Source organism: Malaclemys terrapin, chromosome 13 (assembly GCF_027887155.1).
Source record: "Malaclemys terrapin pileata isolate rMalTer1 chromosome 13, rMalTer1.hap1, whole genome shotgun sequence".
NCBI classification, from domain to species: domain Eukaryota; kingdom Metazoa; phylum Chordata; order Testudines; family Emydidae; genus Malaclemys; species Malaclemys terrapin.
Genome location: NC_071517.1, coordinates 36164517 through 36179799, shown reverse-complemented (window position 1 = coordinate 36179799; position 15283 = coordinate 36164517). Strand labels below are relative to the sequence as shown.

The 15283-nt window shown below is 44.3% G+C and overlaps 1 protein-coding gene across 1 annotated transcript; it reads right to left on the bottom strand.

Annotated features, from left to right (window-relative positions):
* Positions 1 to 11617: 11617 nt before the first annotated feature.
* LOC128848076 (olfactory receptor 5V1-like) lies at positions 11618 to 14506 on the bottom strand. Its single transcript, XM_054047835.1, has 2 exons — positions 13634 to 14506; positions 11618 to 11683 (listed from the first exon to the last, which is right to left on the bottom strand). The coding sequence occupies exons 1-2, from the start codon at positions 14504 to 14506 to the stop codon at positions 11618 to 11620; spliced, it is 939 nt and encodes a 312-aa protein (XP_053903810.1).
* Between the last annotated feature and the right edge of the window lie 777 nt (positions 14507 to 15283).

Genomic DNA, 15283 nt, shown 5'->3' with positions numbered 1-15283 from the left:
TGATAATGAGCACTATAATGTCAAAATATATGAGGAGTTAACCAGAATAAAGATCATCCAGTAACAATAACAAGTAATGACTGAGCTGCATCCAAGCCCAAGAAAGCATGAAAGAAAGGAGAAAGCAAACTGCCAAAAAAGAGTTGAAAGATTTACAGAGATCAATGCACGGACATGGGTGGAGAGAGATCAAACCCTATTGGAGATAGAAGATTAACAAACTCATGACTTGTAGAAGGATCCCTCAAAAAAGAGGCAGAGCCTCATTATGAGTGGATAAGAAAAATCCTTATGGGGCTTAATTATGTAAAAAGTAAAATTGATCGAAAACTGCATCCCGAGCTGCAGAATGTGTTCTAAAAAGGAAGAGATGGTGTTGAACAACTGCTAGAGCCTATCTGGGAGAGAATATATGAAGAGACACTCTGCATTTGCCAAGTGTCTGCACTGGAGCCTCTGTACAAATCCATACTTGCCACAAACTGCTATTACAAACACCAAGCTGAAAGCGCTCTAGAGAATGAAGATGGTAAGATTTATGGGATCTGGCAATTGTCACAGACCGAATGGTGCAGTCAAACAGGCCAGACATATTTGTAGAAAAAGACAGCAAACAAGCCCATGTTAATTGATGTTGCTGTGCCTGCACACAAACAAAAAAACAAGGAGAGAGGATGGTGAAATGTGACGAATGCTGCCTTGAAGCTGAGCAATTATAGAAAACTAGAACACAATCCAAGCAGTTATTGGAGCTAGGGGTAAAATAGGACAGGACTGCAAGACATCGTGGTCAGTGACTTCCAGCAGAAACCACTCTTCGGCACTGTGAGAATGTGAAGGAAAGTCCAAGGAGAATGAATGAATTGGAGCATCTGAAATGCAGGAATTCTGTCGAACGTTTAATAAGACTCCTGATTACCCAAACCTACAAAGTCCGATCAGCCAGTATTTATAGGTGACACATGGGGATACATTTTAGACAGAAGCTTCCTCCTTTTGACTCAGTGTCCTGCAAGTCTGAATATCAGGCTCCTCATACATAAGAGACTCTGTCCTGCCCTCTTGGAAGTGAATGGCTATTTTGACATTGATTTTTAGTGGAAATGGGAATGAAGCCAGTGTTCTGTCCAACGCCAAATTGATGTTTCAACCTGTCAAGGCTGTATCCCCACTTTGAACTTTAGGGTACAAATGTAGGGGCCTGCATGAAAACTTCTAAGCTTAACTACCAGCTTAGCCCTGGTCCGCTGCCACCATTTCCAATGGATTCCCTCCCTGGAAAGCCTTGAAAAACCTTCGCCAATTCCCTGGTGAATACAGATCCAAACCCCTTGGATCTTAAAACAAGGAGAAATTAACCATCCCCCATCCTTCCTCCCACCAACTCCTGGTGAATACAGATCCAACCCCCTTGGATCTAAAACAAGGAGAAATCAATCAGGTTCTTAAAAAGAAGGCTTTTAATTAAAGAAAAAGGTAAAAATCATCTCTGTAAAATCAGTATGAAAAATAACTTTACAGGGTAATCAAACTGAAAGAGCTTAGAGGACTCCCCTCTAGTCTTAGGTTCAAAGTACAGCAAACAAAGATAAACACTCTAGTAAAAGGTACATTTACAAGTTGAGAAAACAAAGGAAATCTAACACACCTTGCCTGGCTATTTACTTACAAGTTTGAAATAGGAGAGACTTGTTTAGAAAGATGTGGAGAACCTGGATTGATGTCTGGTCCCTCTCAGTCCCGAGAGCGAACGCCCTCACAAACAACGCACACACACAAAAGCCTTTCCCCCCCCCCAAGATTTGAAAGTATCTTGTCCCCTTATTGGTCCTTTGGGTCAGATGCCAGTCAGGTTACCTGAGCTTCTTAACCCTTTACAGGGCAAAGGATTTTGGAGTCTCTGGCCAGGAGGGATTTTATGGTATTGTACACAGGACAGCTGTTACCCTTCCCTTTATAGTTATGACACAACCCAAATGTCTGTCAGAGAGAAACAAAATCTTTTCCCCATTATCAGCTCATCAAGCAAATGTCCAAGCAAAGAGATCTTGTGCTAGAACCAGAATGTCACAGGCAGATTCTGTGCAAAGGGAACTCCAAAGCTAAGAGCCATCTCCAGAGAATGCCCTGCCCCCAACCTCACCACCCCCAAACACAAACACTACTGCTAACATGCACAAGCTGATCTAATTTGTCTCAGTGCTGTTGAGAGTGAGAGCTGGGTGATTCATATAGTAGCTGGGTTACCAGCCACGGCTCCTCTGCTGTAACTGACATTGTGAGCAGAGTGTTGCATCCAGTCAGAAGTCAACTGGACTCTGCAGAGAGACCCACCCCTAGATAAGTGGAGCAGAATCTGGTCCTTTGAAACTGAAAGATTCAAGTGAATAAGAATATGAATCAACTCACCTTCCTTTTAGAAGTGGATCATAAATATAGTGAGATCATTCTGACCTGTGATTTTCTCTGTTTTTAGTCTATCTACCTACTTATTGATTTGGCTATCTAGTCTGTCTATCTGCATCAGGAATAAAATATCTCAAGACATCCAATAGGTCTGTGGATGTGACTCTTGGACCCTTTACCCGGAGCAGTGAAACTACTCATGGTGTGTAGAGTTATCTGTAAGAGTGGACCAAAAAGGTTTTCCTGAACTGCCTCCAAGACTAAAAGCTGATTTCTTGAGAATGGTTTAAATGCTGTTTTGTTCCCCTTGGGACAAGATCCCTGAAGTTCACTCTCTGTAACAAGCTACCAGTAGCACTGGGCTGGGTCAGCACTCAAGCAATGCTCTGTAGTGCCTGAAAATGAGAGCAATGAGACTTGAATTATCACAGGACTTAGGTACACAATCTCAGGAACAGAAAAAAAAATGTGTATTTAGGCTCCTATTTTCAAAACAGCCAAAAGGAGCTAGACATCCTAATACCAAATCATTTCATCTCCCCTACACTTCTTTGAAGCTCCTAGCCATAATATATAATTACCACAATATGACAACACACGGATAGCCTTAAACTTCACTAATGGGAAAAAGGAGTAAATAGACAACATATGATTTGGATACTGCCTCACGTGACTCTCATAAACAAACTAGTGAAATACAACCTAGATGGAGCTACTATAAGGTGGGTGCATAACTGGTTGGAAAATCATTCCCTGAGTAATGTCGGAGAATAACAGAGTTCTCACTTTTTGTTTGGGTACAGCAAGTCAGATACTTTATTTTACTCAAGCAATTGCATAGAGGGAGAGACCTAAACAGGTCTCTCAACAGGTAAACATTTGCAGCAAGCATTTATACCTTTCGTTACAGACAATAATGAGCAAGAGATGCATTTTGTTTATACATAGGTCATTCTGATATCTTGTTTTTTCTCACTAATGTAAACTCTTAGTCTACATTCCATATTATCTACACATTATCTACACAAGGTCGCAACAACTTCTCACACAGTTCTTTCCCACTCGCCTCACACATGCCTCGCTTCTACAAATCTCACATTATTAGGATTACAGTTAGCCTGACTCTTGCTAACAAACTGTCATGCATTGCAATCCCCTTCCTGTCAGTTCTTTCTCTGCTTCCACAGTAGTTATCAGTGGTTCACAGTAATGCTGGAAGGGCATAATGAGTGGGGTCCCGCAGGGATCGGTTCTGGGTGTGGTTTTGTTCAATATCTTCATCAATGATATAGATAATCGCATAGAGAATACACTTATAAAATTTGTGTATTGTACCAAGCTGGGAGGGGTTGCAAATGCTTTGGGGGATAGGATTATAATTCAAAATGATCTGGACAAACCGGAGAAATAGTCTGAAGTAAATAGGATGAAATTCAATAAGGACAAATGCAAAATACTCCACTTAGGATGGAATAATCAATTGCACACATCCAAAATGGGAAATGACTGCCTAGGAAGGAGTACTGTGGAAAGGGATCTGGGAGTCATAGTGGATCACAAGCTAAATATGAGTCAGTGTAACACTGTTGCAAAAACAGCAAACACCATTTTGGGATTGTCATAACTATAAAGGGAAGGGTAACAGCTGTCCTGGGTACAGTACTATAAAATCCCAACTGTCTAGAGACTCCAAGATCTTTTTCCCTGTAAAGGGTTAAGAAGCTCAGGTAACCTGGCTGGCATCTGACCCAAAGAACCAATAAGGGGACAAGATACTTTCAAACTTTGGGGGAGGGGAAGGCTTTTTGTTTGTGCTCTTTGTTTGTGAGGGCGTTCGCTCTTGGGACTGAGAGGGACCAGACATCAATCCAGGTTCTCCACATCTTTCTAAACAAGTCTCTCCTATTTCAAACTTGTGAGTAAATAGCCAGGCAAGGCGTGTTAGTTTTATCTTTGTTTTCTCAACTTGTAAATGTACCTTTTACTAGAGTGTTTATCTTTGTTTGCTGTACTTTGAACCTAAGACTAGAGGGGAGTCCTCTGAGCTCTTTAAGTTTGATTATCCTGTAAGGTTAATTTCCATACTGATTTTACAGAGATGATTTTTACCTTTTTCTTTAATTAAAAGCCTTCTTTTTAAGAACCTGATTGATTTTTCCTTGTTTTTAGATCCAAGGGGGTTGGATCTTTATTCATCAGGGAATTGGTGAAAGGTTTCTCAAGGCTGCCCAGGGAAGGGAATTACTTTTTGAGAATGGTGGCAGCGGACCAGAACTAAGCTGGTAGTTAAGCTTAGAAGTCTTCATGCAGGCCCCCACATTTGTACCCTAAAGTTCAAAGTGGGGATACAGCCTTGACAGGGATGTATTAGTAGGAGTGTTTTAAACAAGACACGAGAAGTAATTCCGCTCTACTCCACGCTGATTAGGCCTCAACTGGAGCATTGTGTCCAATACAGGGCACCACATTTCAGGAAAGATATGGACAAATTGGAGAAAGTACAGAGAATAGCAACAAAAATGATTAAAGGTCTAGAAAAGATGACCTATGAGGGAAGATTTGAAAAAAAATGGGTTTGTTTAGGATAGAGAAGAGAGGACTGAGAGGGGACATGTTAACAGTTTTCAAGTACATAAAAGGTTGTTACAAGGAGGAGGGAGAAAAATTGCTCTCCTTAACATTTGAGGAAAGGATTAGACACAATGGACTTAAATTGCAGCAAGGGCGGTTTAGGTTGGACATTAGGAAAAACTTCCTAACTGTCATAGTCGTTGAGCACTGGAATATAATTGCCTAGGGATGTTGTACAATCTCTATCTTTGGAGATTTTTAAGTGCAGGTTAGACAAACACCTGTCAAGGATGGTCTAGGTAATACTTAGCCCTGCCATGAGTGCAGGAGACTAGACTAGACAACCTCTCCAGTTCATATAATATCAGGGTTGGAAGGGACCTCAGGAAGTCATCTAGTTTAATCCCTTGCTCAATGGAGGGCCACTCCCCAGACAGGTTTTTGCCTCAAATCCATCCCCTCAAGAATTGAATTCACAACCCTGTATTTAGCACACCAATGCTCAAACCACTGAGCTAACCCTCCTTTCTAAGAAGTCACTGATGCAGTGCAGAATTTAACCCAGCTCATCTGTGTCCCAGTTCAGTGCCTTAACCACTGCCCTACAATCAGCAGCCCCAAGTCTATGATTCTATGATGGCAATAAATAAATGTTGAGACAAAGGAGGAAATAAACTGTAAGTTTATTCACCTAAAAGGATGTTTTGGTCAACTCAAAATTATTCATGATTTTAACACAAATTTTACTGAATGATTTCAGCCAAAAAAATAAAGATTGTGCTAAATTCACAAAACAGCAGGAGGAAGCGGAGTACTTCTGCTGCTGCTATTCTTGTTACTTCAGTCCATTGGTTAGGTCAATCTCCTTGCATGTGGGGGACCATGGTTCACTTCCATTCTCTACCTGGGGATGGTGGCAGAGATTTGAAGCAAAATCTTGGGGGAGGGCTAACTCAGTGGTTTGAGCATTGGTCTGCTAAACCCACAGTTGTGAGTTCAATCCTTGAGGGGGCCACTTGGGGCAAAATCAGTACTTGGTCCTGCCTAGTGAAGGCAGTGGGCTGGACTCAATGACCTTTCAGGGTCCCTTCCTGTTCTATGTGAGAGGTAGGTATATCTCCCATCTCTGAGGAAAATGCCTTAATATCTGGGGTATAAGGTATTCTGGAATATCAAAGCTGTTCCACAAGGTATAAATAACTTAAAAAAAAATACTCAATGGACCAATGAGTTGAACCTAACACTGAGGTACAGTGTAATTCTAGCCCCATGACTAGCCAAGTATTTTATATAAGTGGAATAGCTTCAATAGAAAAGCTTGAGAAAACTCTACCCCTGTGTACCTATATGCTTGAGGTGAGGGCCTTCAGCTGGGAGATCAAAGCTTCAGTCCCTGGTCTACAGGAGGTAGAATGGGGAATTGAACCCAGGTCTTCCAGAACACCAGTAATTAACACTGGGCTAATGGTTGGACCAAGGGTCATCAACTCCTCTTTTGGGCAACTTGGTCAACCAAGTCCCATTGACTTGTGCTCTAAATCATTTAGGCACTTCTAGAAATGTCACCGGCAGTTTCCATTTCATGAAGAAAAATGCTGTAGTTTGTTATAAAGGAGAAACACCCATGGTGATCTCTCAGGCAACTTGATTTTGTTCTCCCTTGTTTTGTTGTTTGCCTTAAGGTCTGCCTGAGAAGAGTGAAATTATGATTTGTGTGTGTAAAGCAATGGAGGCTGGGATTTTCAGAGGAGCCTAAGGAAGTTAAGCACCCAACATGCATTGAAATGCAATTTTCACTCAGCCAGTGGGAGTTTTACAGGGAGTAAGGTCTGAGTAAAAGTTGAGATCATACCTAAGGATTTAAATATTAAAAAAGGACATTGGATAGGAATCTTGCTCATGAAGGTTTGTCAGTCAAGGAAGAAACCAATATGTATTGTCTAGCACAGCTGATCTCAAACAGTGATTCATTGTCCTCCAAAGGTCTGTGGGTCATATTTTTAAAGGTCTTTAAGTGATTGAAGGCACAGATAAGTACCTAGGAGTACCTTGCTCCCATTGACTTCAAAAGGAGTTATGTACCTGGATGCTTTCGAAAATCCCAGTAGGCATCTGTCTTTGGAAATCTGGCCATATGGTACTGTTCTTTCTGGCCTGGAGAGAGGAATATTTTGAAAACCAAGAACTGGGGAGACTGAGGTATTGGAAGAAGCACTACAGAAATGAAAGAAGTTGACTCAGAGGGAGGAAGGCATGATTATATTTGAGAAAACTGTACAGGGAGCAAAGCAAAGAGCTTAAGGAGAATATTTAAAGTCTGAGTCTAAGGGAGATGAGTTGGATGTGATCTTACATTTTCAATGGAGATTAAGGGAGTTAGGCTCCAAAATCCCATTGATTGTCAACTAACTCCCTTGGGCTCCTTGAAAAATCTCAGCCTGCATATATATAGGTAGATGGTTGGATATCAACAGGGTGAGTGGATTGGTAGCTTGGCCTACCAGGAGGGTATAAAATGGTGTAAGTTAAAGTAGGCTGCTACCTATTTATTGTTCACCTTTTATGGCTCGTAAGATCTATGCTATGTCCCAACTTTTAAACAGTCCCTTGGAGAAACCCCTTCAGTGTGCCAGACCCCCAGAGGGTCCCACATTTCTTTAAGTCTTTGTGGCCTTTAACACCCTGAGCTCTGCACAGTGAGTCCTTGTGTTGGTATCGAGAAGCACAGCCTGCAGTCCATCCTGTTCCAGCCAGAGCGCCACCAAGCCGAGCTGCCGTGGAATCCATTTTTGTCTCTCTCCCTCAATGAGTCCTAGGTGAGGGCTGCTGAGCTGCCCTTAACCCAGCCACCTGACACCTCTTGGCCCATTCTCCTCCTCCTCCTACAGGCGCATGCTGAGTTCACATATTCCGCCTGATGGAGTTGCCAATGGGCAGGTGTCAATTGTTCAATCCCTGGGGCTCCCATTGTCTATCTGGATCCTCCATTGAAATGGGTCAGTTCCAGATGGTCCTTAATTACCCATTCCTTCCCCCATATGCAATGTGACACATACATACACACACACCATGTGTCCTACTCAGCCCCAAGACCATTTTAACCCTTCTGCATCCACTGGGTAGCAATCCCTAGTCACATAGTCACTGCCTTGCATGTCATTCATTACATTATTACAGAAAATTACCACTTCATCATACAAACTCTGACTGGACCCTATAGAATACACCCAAATCACTCTACACAACTTGTCCAGTGTAGCCTGATCTATAGGTTATGTATTAATTATATTGATCACTTGAGAATTTCTAGTTCTCTCTTTGAGGGTTGATAGGTTCTTGTCCCAAAACCAGTAGTATTACAATTACTATATGGTTGGGAACCCTGATGTGCAGAGTTTCAACAGTCACACTATAGGAAATCTTCTATATTTACAAATAGTTCATTATTACATTTAGCAAAGTCACAAACACTCTAATTTAGTAAGGTAGATAGAGAGACTACAGAATGTACATCTGAACATCCATATACTCACACAATCCCTTGCAGAACAACTTGAAATATTAGCCATTATCTTCAGTCTCATCAGCAGTGGCCATCATAGTGGCCCCTCCCAAGGGATAGATCTCTCTCTCCTACCATCCACAGACTGGAATACAACTTCTATAATATGTTATGCCAGAGGTTCTGAAACTGGGGGTCGTGACCCCCTCATACCCTAGGGTTTCATGTGGCTATTACATATGTCACAAGCAGACAGCCTCCACCCTCAAATGCCACTCCACCTCCAGGATTTATATTCATGTTAAATATTTATTTTTAAATGTGTTTTTAATTTATAAGGGGGGGGGTCATACTAAGAGACTTGCTGTGTGAAAGGGATCACCAATACAGAAGTTTAAGAACCACTCTGTTACACTGACACCACTATATATAATGCATATTCAGTAGGGTTCCCCACCCCCCTTTCCCTTATTTGTATTTCCTCATCCTACTAATATTGAGATGTCTTTCCTCTATAGGTTAGTATATTAATACATGTAACTACCATTTCAGCTCATGATCAAACCCATCACCCCTTGCTTAAGCGGATTTGCAGTGATTACTTCCACGTTCCTTGTGGCAACACTTACTGGAACATTCTAACTCCTGCCACTGAGCAAGCTCTTCTCAGTTCCCAAAATCTAAAGGTAAGGGTTGATCTGTGCCAAGGGTTACAGCCTACTTAACCACACATATGCTAACTAAAGCTTCAGCTAATATCTTATAGGATACAGGCCTGTAGGTTTCTTGCATTACAACTGAATATCATGAAAGTACTAAATATAATGAAGGCACTGAATATAGTAAAGGTAAGCTAGCCCTATGAGCAACACCGGTCCCATGGGATATTTGGAAGACTATCAATATCAGGACCTAAAAAAGGGGAGTCAGGGCCAAGGGGCAAAGCAGGGGCAAACCTGAGTCTAGGAGTAGCCAAGGAGCTCATAGTCAGTTCCAGGCCAGGGTCAATACCAAGTGTCAGAGTCTAAGTCAGGTTTCAGGGTCCGAGTCAGGAGGTAAAATCCAAAACAAGGCAAAGTCCAAAACAGTCAAACCAGGAGTTCAAGAACATAGAGCCAGAATAGTCATAGTAGCTACAGAAGATCCATACTGCTGCCTGGACACTTCCCAGAGCACCCCTTGGGTTTATATAGGGCAGGGAGCCAATCGGGAGCCATGGGGCTGCTGCCTATCAAACCCTTGGGGTAGAACTTCCCATGGCCTGTCTCCACAGCAGTCATGGGAAGTGGAGTGCAGGCTGGCTACAGCTGTTGCTGTCTAGCATTTTGGAGTGGTTAAGTGCCTAATACCTCTGCTGATCTGGATTCTGGATCCATGGGGTCTTAACCTTCAAATACATAGAAATAAGAATCTTGATCTGGTTCATGGTTTTAAAGTCAATGGGTGAATTAATGGGATATGGGCACCTCCCTTACAATCCTTTCAAATCCCAAACTTGATCTCTCTAACAACCAGGGTAAATCTTCATTGCTCACGTAGGCTGAACTGAGTGTTTTCAGTGCAAATTGGTTTTGTGTTTTCAGAAAACCTAAAAAGCCAACAAAAACCCCACACATGTATACAATAAAAGTCTATGGATGTGACCTATTACTCCGCAATCACCTCATTTGGGACCTCAGGACTGCAAAACCTAGGTAGGCTGTTTTTGCTAGAGTAGGAGTAACAGGCTAAGCTGGGGATGGTGGTCAGAGTGGGGGTGTGACCGTGTGGCCATTTTACACTTGATTCTAACCAACATGGAGAAAGTGGTTGCAAATCTGAAGGTGGAAGGCAATTTTGGGAGAAAGTGCTTGTGAAATGACAGATTTCATGACTGTAAGGAAAAGAAGGAGTTCTGCAATTTCATATCTGAGTTTCTTCAGGACTCTTGGATGAATGCCATCTGGTCCTCATGACTAATTACTGTTTAATTTATCAATTTGATCCCAAACCTCCTCTATCGACAGCTCAATATGGGACAATTCCTCTAATTTATCACCTAAGGTGAAGGGATCTCCCTCCCATCCTCTGCAGTGAAGATTAATGCAAATAATTCATTTAGCTTCTCCACAACAGCAATGTCTTTCCTGAGTGCTCCTTTAGCATCTTGATTGTCTGATGGCCCCACTGATTGTTTGTCTGGCTTCCTGCTTCTGATGTACTTGAAAAAAAAGTGTGGTTAGTTTTTGTGTCCTTAGCTAATTGTCAATCAGTTAGTCCCTGACTATGTGAGCAAGAACAACATAGGCAAACATCTGAGAGAGAAAACTTAGTACCACCTCAGAGACCTGGCCCATCCCATCCAAGATCTTATCTCCAACTGTGGCCATCCCTGATGCTTCAGAGGAAGGAGACCAAAAAAAAAAAAAAACCCTCCTAGACTACATTGGTGGGAGGAAGAAGCATTCCTTCATGAACCGTGGTGTCCGGCTGAAACCCTGAAGTATGACCTTTAGGAACATAAGACATAAACCAGAAGTGAGGCCCAGGGTTGCTGAACCCTGCCCCACACCATCACACCACCATAAATTTATCCAACACTTTTTAAAACTATTAAGTTGTGCATCCCTACAGCTCCTTTTAGAAGGTTGATCCAGAAACTCACCCTTCTGAGGGTGAGAAAGCTTTCTGTAATTTCCAGCCGGAATTTGTTCATGGTCAGTTATATCCATTTGATTTTGCACAAAAAAGAAGACAGAATTAGGAAGAGGAGCTCCAGCATAACTTTTATCCCAGTGGTTATGGTACTCATCTCAAATGTGAGGCTACAGGTGTCTGAGGAGGAGAAATGATTGAAACAGAGATCTGTCCCCTCCCAAGTGCATGCCTTGGCCACTGTGTTATGGGATCTCTCTCAATTTCTCCTGTTCAGGACCATTTGTGAGTCTAACTCCAGCACCCATTGGTTCCAATGGAGCTTTGCTGATTTACACATGCTGGGGATCTGGCCACTTGACTTCAATGGATCCGCACTGACTTAGACCAGTGGAGGATTTGGCTCAAAGTGTCAGTCTGTTATCTGAGCTGAGAATGTCCCAAACACTAGTTACCCACCAATCTATGCTTTCTGACTTAAAAAAAAAAAAGGGAGAATCAACACTAATTGAGAAACCTGAATTTCCCAAATATACTCCTTAGAGCTGTTTTCATCTCCTTGTTTTTCAGTGTGATGGTGTTGGGACTCACCACCTGGTGCCTCCTACTGGTTGTCTCAGGAATTAGCTCTGTCCAGTGGAGCGCTCCCTCCTGGTGGTGTCCCGTCCATCATCTCGCCCTCAGTTGGCGTCTGAGCCCACGTCGCTGTCCAGATTGCGGAGCCCTCTTCTGGACCACTGCCCTCCGGCAGTGCCCCTTAGTCCAGCCACACCCCCTTCTGGGGGGGGAGGGGGGTGTTTGATCAGCAGTCCTCTGTGCCCCAGCCACCATGTACAACCACACCCCAAAGTCTAATTCCTCTTGTCAGGGATCTGGTGTAGTCCTTGATGGACACTTCCTACAGCCGATGGCTGCGTGTACTGCAAGGGGAGAAAGGGGGGGATCCAGGCTCGCCTACTACTCTGGGTCCCAACCCAGGGACCCTATAGTGGCAGCCATCCTGCCTTCCTTCTCTCCCTCAGTCTGTCCACGTCCCTGGGCCGCTTCCCCTTTGGCCCCTCGCACCGGCTAGGCCCTTCCCCTCAGGGCCTGCAGCCTCGCAGACACTGGGCTGGAGTTCTTTTCTGCTCCCCCAAGGCCTGCCCAGCACTGCACTGTCCCAGGTGCTAATCTAGCACCCTGGAGATAGACCTTCTCCTGTCGAAGGCTTGGGACAGACTCCCTGCTCCTGTCCTGAGCAGCCTTTTTATAGGGCTGAGCCTGGCCCTGATTGGCTCCCTCCAGCACTCTTTCTTTAGATGTCCCTGCTCCCCACAGACACAACAAGCTGGGGGCCCCCCTGTTACTCTCACAGAGGGGCCTTTTCTGGGTGGGGCCTCTCTGCCCTCTCCCAGTAGGGACACTCCCTCCTGAAGTGGCCCTTTCGCCCACAGGTGAAACATTTCTTGAGCCCAGGCCCTGGCCTCTCGCCTTTGGCGCCTGGTCTCCTATACAGTCTGGGTGCCCACTCCCGCAGCAGCAGAGCACCTCCCTCTGCTGCTCGGCGAGCTGAGCCACTGAGGCCCTCCATTACAAGTCTTTCTTCTCCATCATCTCGCCTCAGTCTCTTAGTCTCTCAATGTGGCACAATCTGCCTAGTCCTCACTGTGCCCCTTGTGTCAGGGGTGGACCGCTCATGCCCACATTCTCCACCACGTTTAACGGGGTGTTGGGACTCATCACCTGGTGCCTCCTATTGGTTTTCTCAGGAATTAGCTCTGTCCAGTGGAGTACCCCCTCCTGGTGGTGTCCCGTCCATCATCTCGCCCTCGGTTGGCGTCTGAGCCAATGTCACTGGCCAGCTGGCGGAGCCCTCTTCTGGATCACTGCTCTCCGGGAGTGCCCCTTAGTCCAGCCACACCGCCTTCTGGGGGGGAGGAGGGTTGATCAGCAGTCCTCTGCATCCCAGCCACCATGTACAACCACACCCCAAAGTCTCATCCCTCTTGTCAGGGATCCAGGGTAATCATTGATGGCCACTCCCTATGGCCGATGGCTTGGTGTACTGCAAGGGGGGAGGAAGGGGGATTCAGGCCAGCTCACTACTCTGGGTCCCAACCCAGGGACCCTCTAGTGGCAGCCGTCCTGCCCTCCTTCTCTCCCTCAGTCTGTCCACGTCCCTGGGCCTCTTCCCCTTCAGCCCCTCGCACCGGCTAGGCCCTTCCTCTCAGGGCCTGCAGCCTGGCAGGCTGGAGTTCCTTTCTGCTTCACCAGGCCTGCCCAGAACTGCGCTGTCCCAGGTGCTAATCTCCCACCCTGGAGATAGACCTTTTCCTGTCGAAGGCCTGGGACAGACTCCCTGCTACTGTCCTGAGCAGCCTTTTTATAGGGCTGAGTCTGGCCCTGATTAGCTCCCTCCAATTTGGGCCCTCATTGGCTCCCTATAAGGCCTCTTCTGATTGGCTACCAATCTGCGCAGGCCCACTGGCCTGCTGCAGCCTAAATTCTCCTGGAGTGGGGCAGCAGCCCCACTACATTCAGGCTGTAGACAATGGGGTTTAACATGGGGGTCAAGATGCTGTACTGGATGGAAAACATTTCATCCAGAACCACAGAGGAAACTGAGCTGGGTTTTGTGTACTGGAGAAAACCTATCACGTACAACAAGCCAACAACAATAAGGTGGGAGCTGAACATGGAGAAGGCTTTATGCCTGCCCTCCACAAAGCATATCCTCGGGATGGTGGAGATGATATGAATGTAGGAGATTAGGGTGAGGAGGAAGGAGCTCAACCCAAAGACCACAGCAGAATTAAGAAGCATGACTTGATTGGTGAGGGTCTCAGTGCAGGACAGTTGTAACAGAGGAGGGAGCTCACAGCTGAAATGGCTGATTTGATTGGGCCCACAGAAATGCAACTTGAGAGCAAAAATGGTGTTAAGAAGGGCATAGAAGAAGCCCATGATACATGCACCACTCACCAGCTGAATACAGATCCCTTTCCTCATTGTCTGCACATAATGCAATGGGTCACAGATGGCAGCATAGCGGTCATAAGCTATGGCTAAGAGAATGAAAATGTCAGCACCAACCGAGAGGATAAAAAGGAACATCTGTGCAATGCAGCTATTGACAGAAATAGTTTTGTGCTTTGCTAGGAAGTTCATCAGCATATTAGGCACCATGACTGAGGAATAGCAGATATCAACAAAGGATAAATGGAAGAGAAAGAAGTACATAGGGGTGTGAAGGTGAGAATCAGCTCTTATCACCACCATGATCACTATGTTACCACTCAAAGTGATTAGGTATACAACTAAAACCACAAGGAAGAGGAAAAGCTGCATCTGTGGGTCACTGGAAAGTCCCAGGAGGATAAATTCGGTCACTGTGGTTTGATTTTTCATTGTCATTTAATCAGGAAAAATATGACCTAGAGACCAGAAAACAAATGAAATTAACACTTATCATAAAAATAAATTGAAACAGTATGTGCAGATCATCTGTTCCATAGGATGAATGTAAAGAGAGTCCTATTCCATTCTGTAAAACGTGTGTTTTGAGTAGACTAAATTTAGAGAGAGAGAGAGAGAGAGACGCAAAATGTTATTTGTGTGTTTTAAATAGACAAATTAGGCTGGATACACAAAAGGACTTGGGCACCTAACTGCCACTTTAGACGCCTAAATCCCAGAATCAGATCCTATTGGTATTCACAAATACCCTGTTCAGCTCTGACTAAGAGATAGTCTGATGCGAGGCTCCCTCAGTCTCTCTGTTTCTAAATCATAAAAGAGGCAGTGCAGGGTTACTGGATACTTGGTCTTCTGCATCCGGGGTGAGTGTTCAGCCACCAGGCTATAGAGGAATTTATTCTCTCTCTCTCTCTCTCTCTCTGTAATCTGGCCTTACGACTTCAATAGAGCTACAGCTGCATTACACCAGAATGGAATCTGGCAGATTGGGTGAAATGAAACTATGGCCAATTTACACTAGCTGAACATCTGGACAAATCTATAAAAATAATCTCCTTCTCTAGTACAGTCTGTCAGTTATTCTACACTATTTGTTGAAAACACAGATTAATATTTGTAGTATATAATTGGATTCTTACCTATTGAAATCATTAGGATTTTTCAAGAAGAAGAAGAATCACAGAACTGGAAGGGACCTCGACAGGTCATCTAGTC

What these genes read in the sequence shown, in the direction of transcription:
- LOC128848076 (XM_054047835.1), bottom strand. Translation starts at nt 14,506, where the DNA reads ATGACAATGAAAAATCAAACCACAGTGACCGAATTTATCCTCCTGGGA. An exon ending in TAAACCCCATTGTCTACAGC is followed by an intron (nt 11,684 to 13,633) that starts CTGAATGTAGTG and finishes AACACCATCACA; the next exon opens with CTGAAAAACAAGGAGATGAA.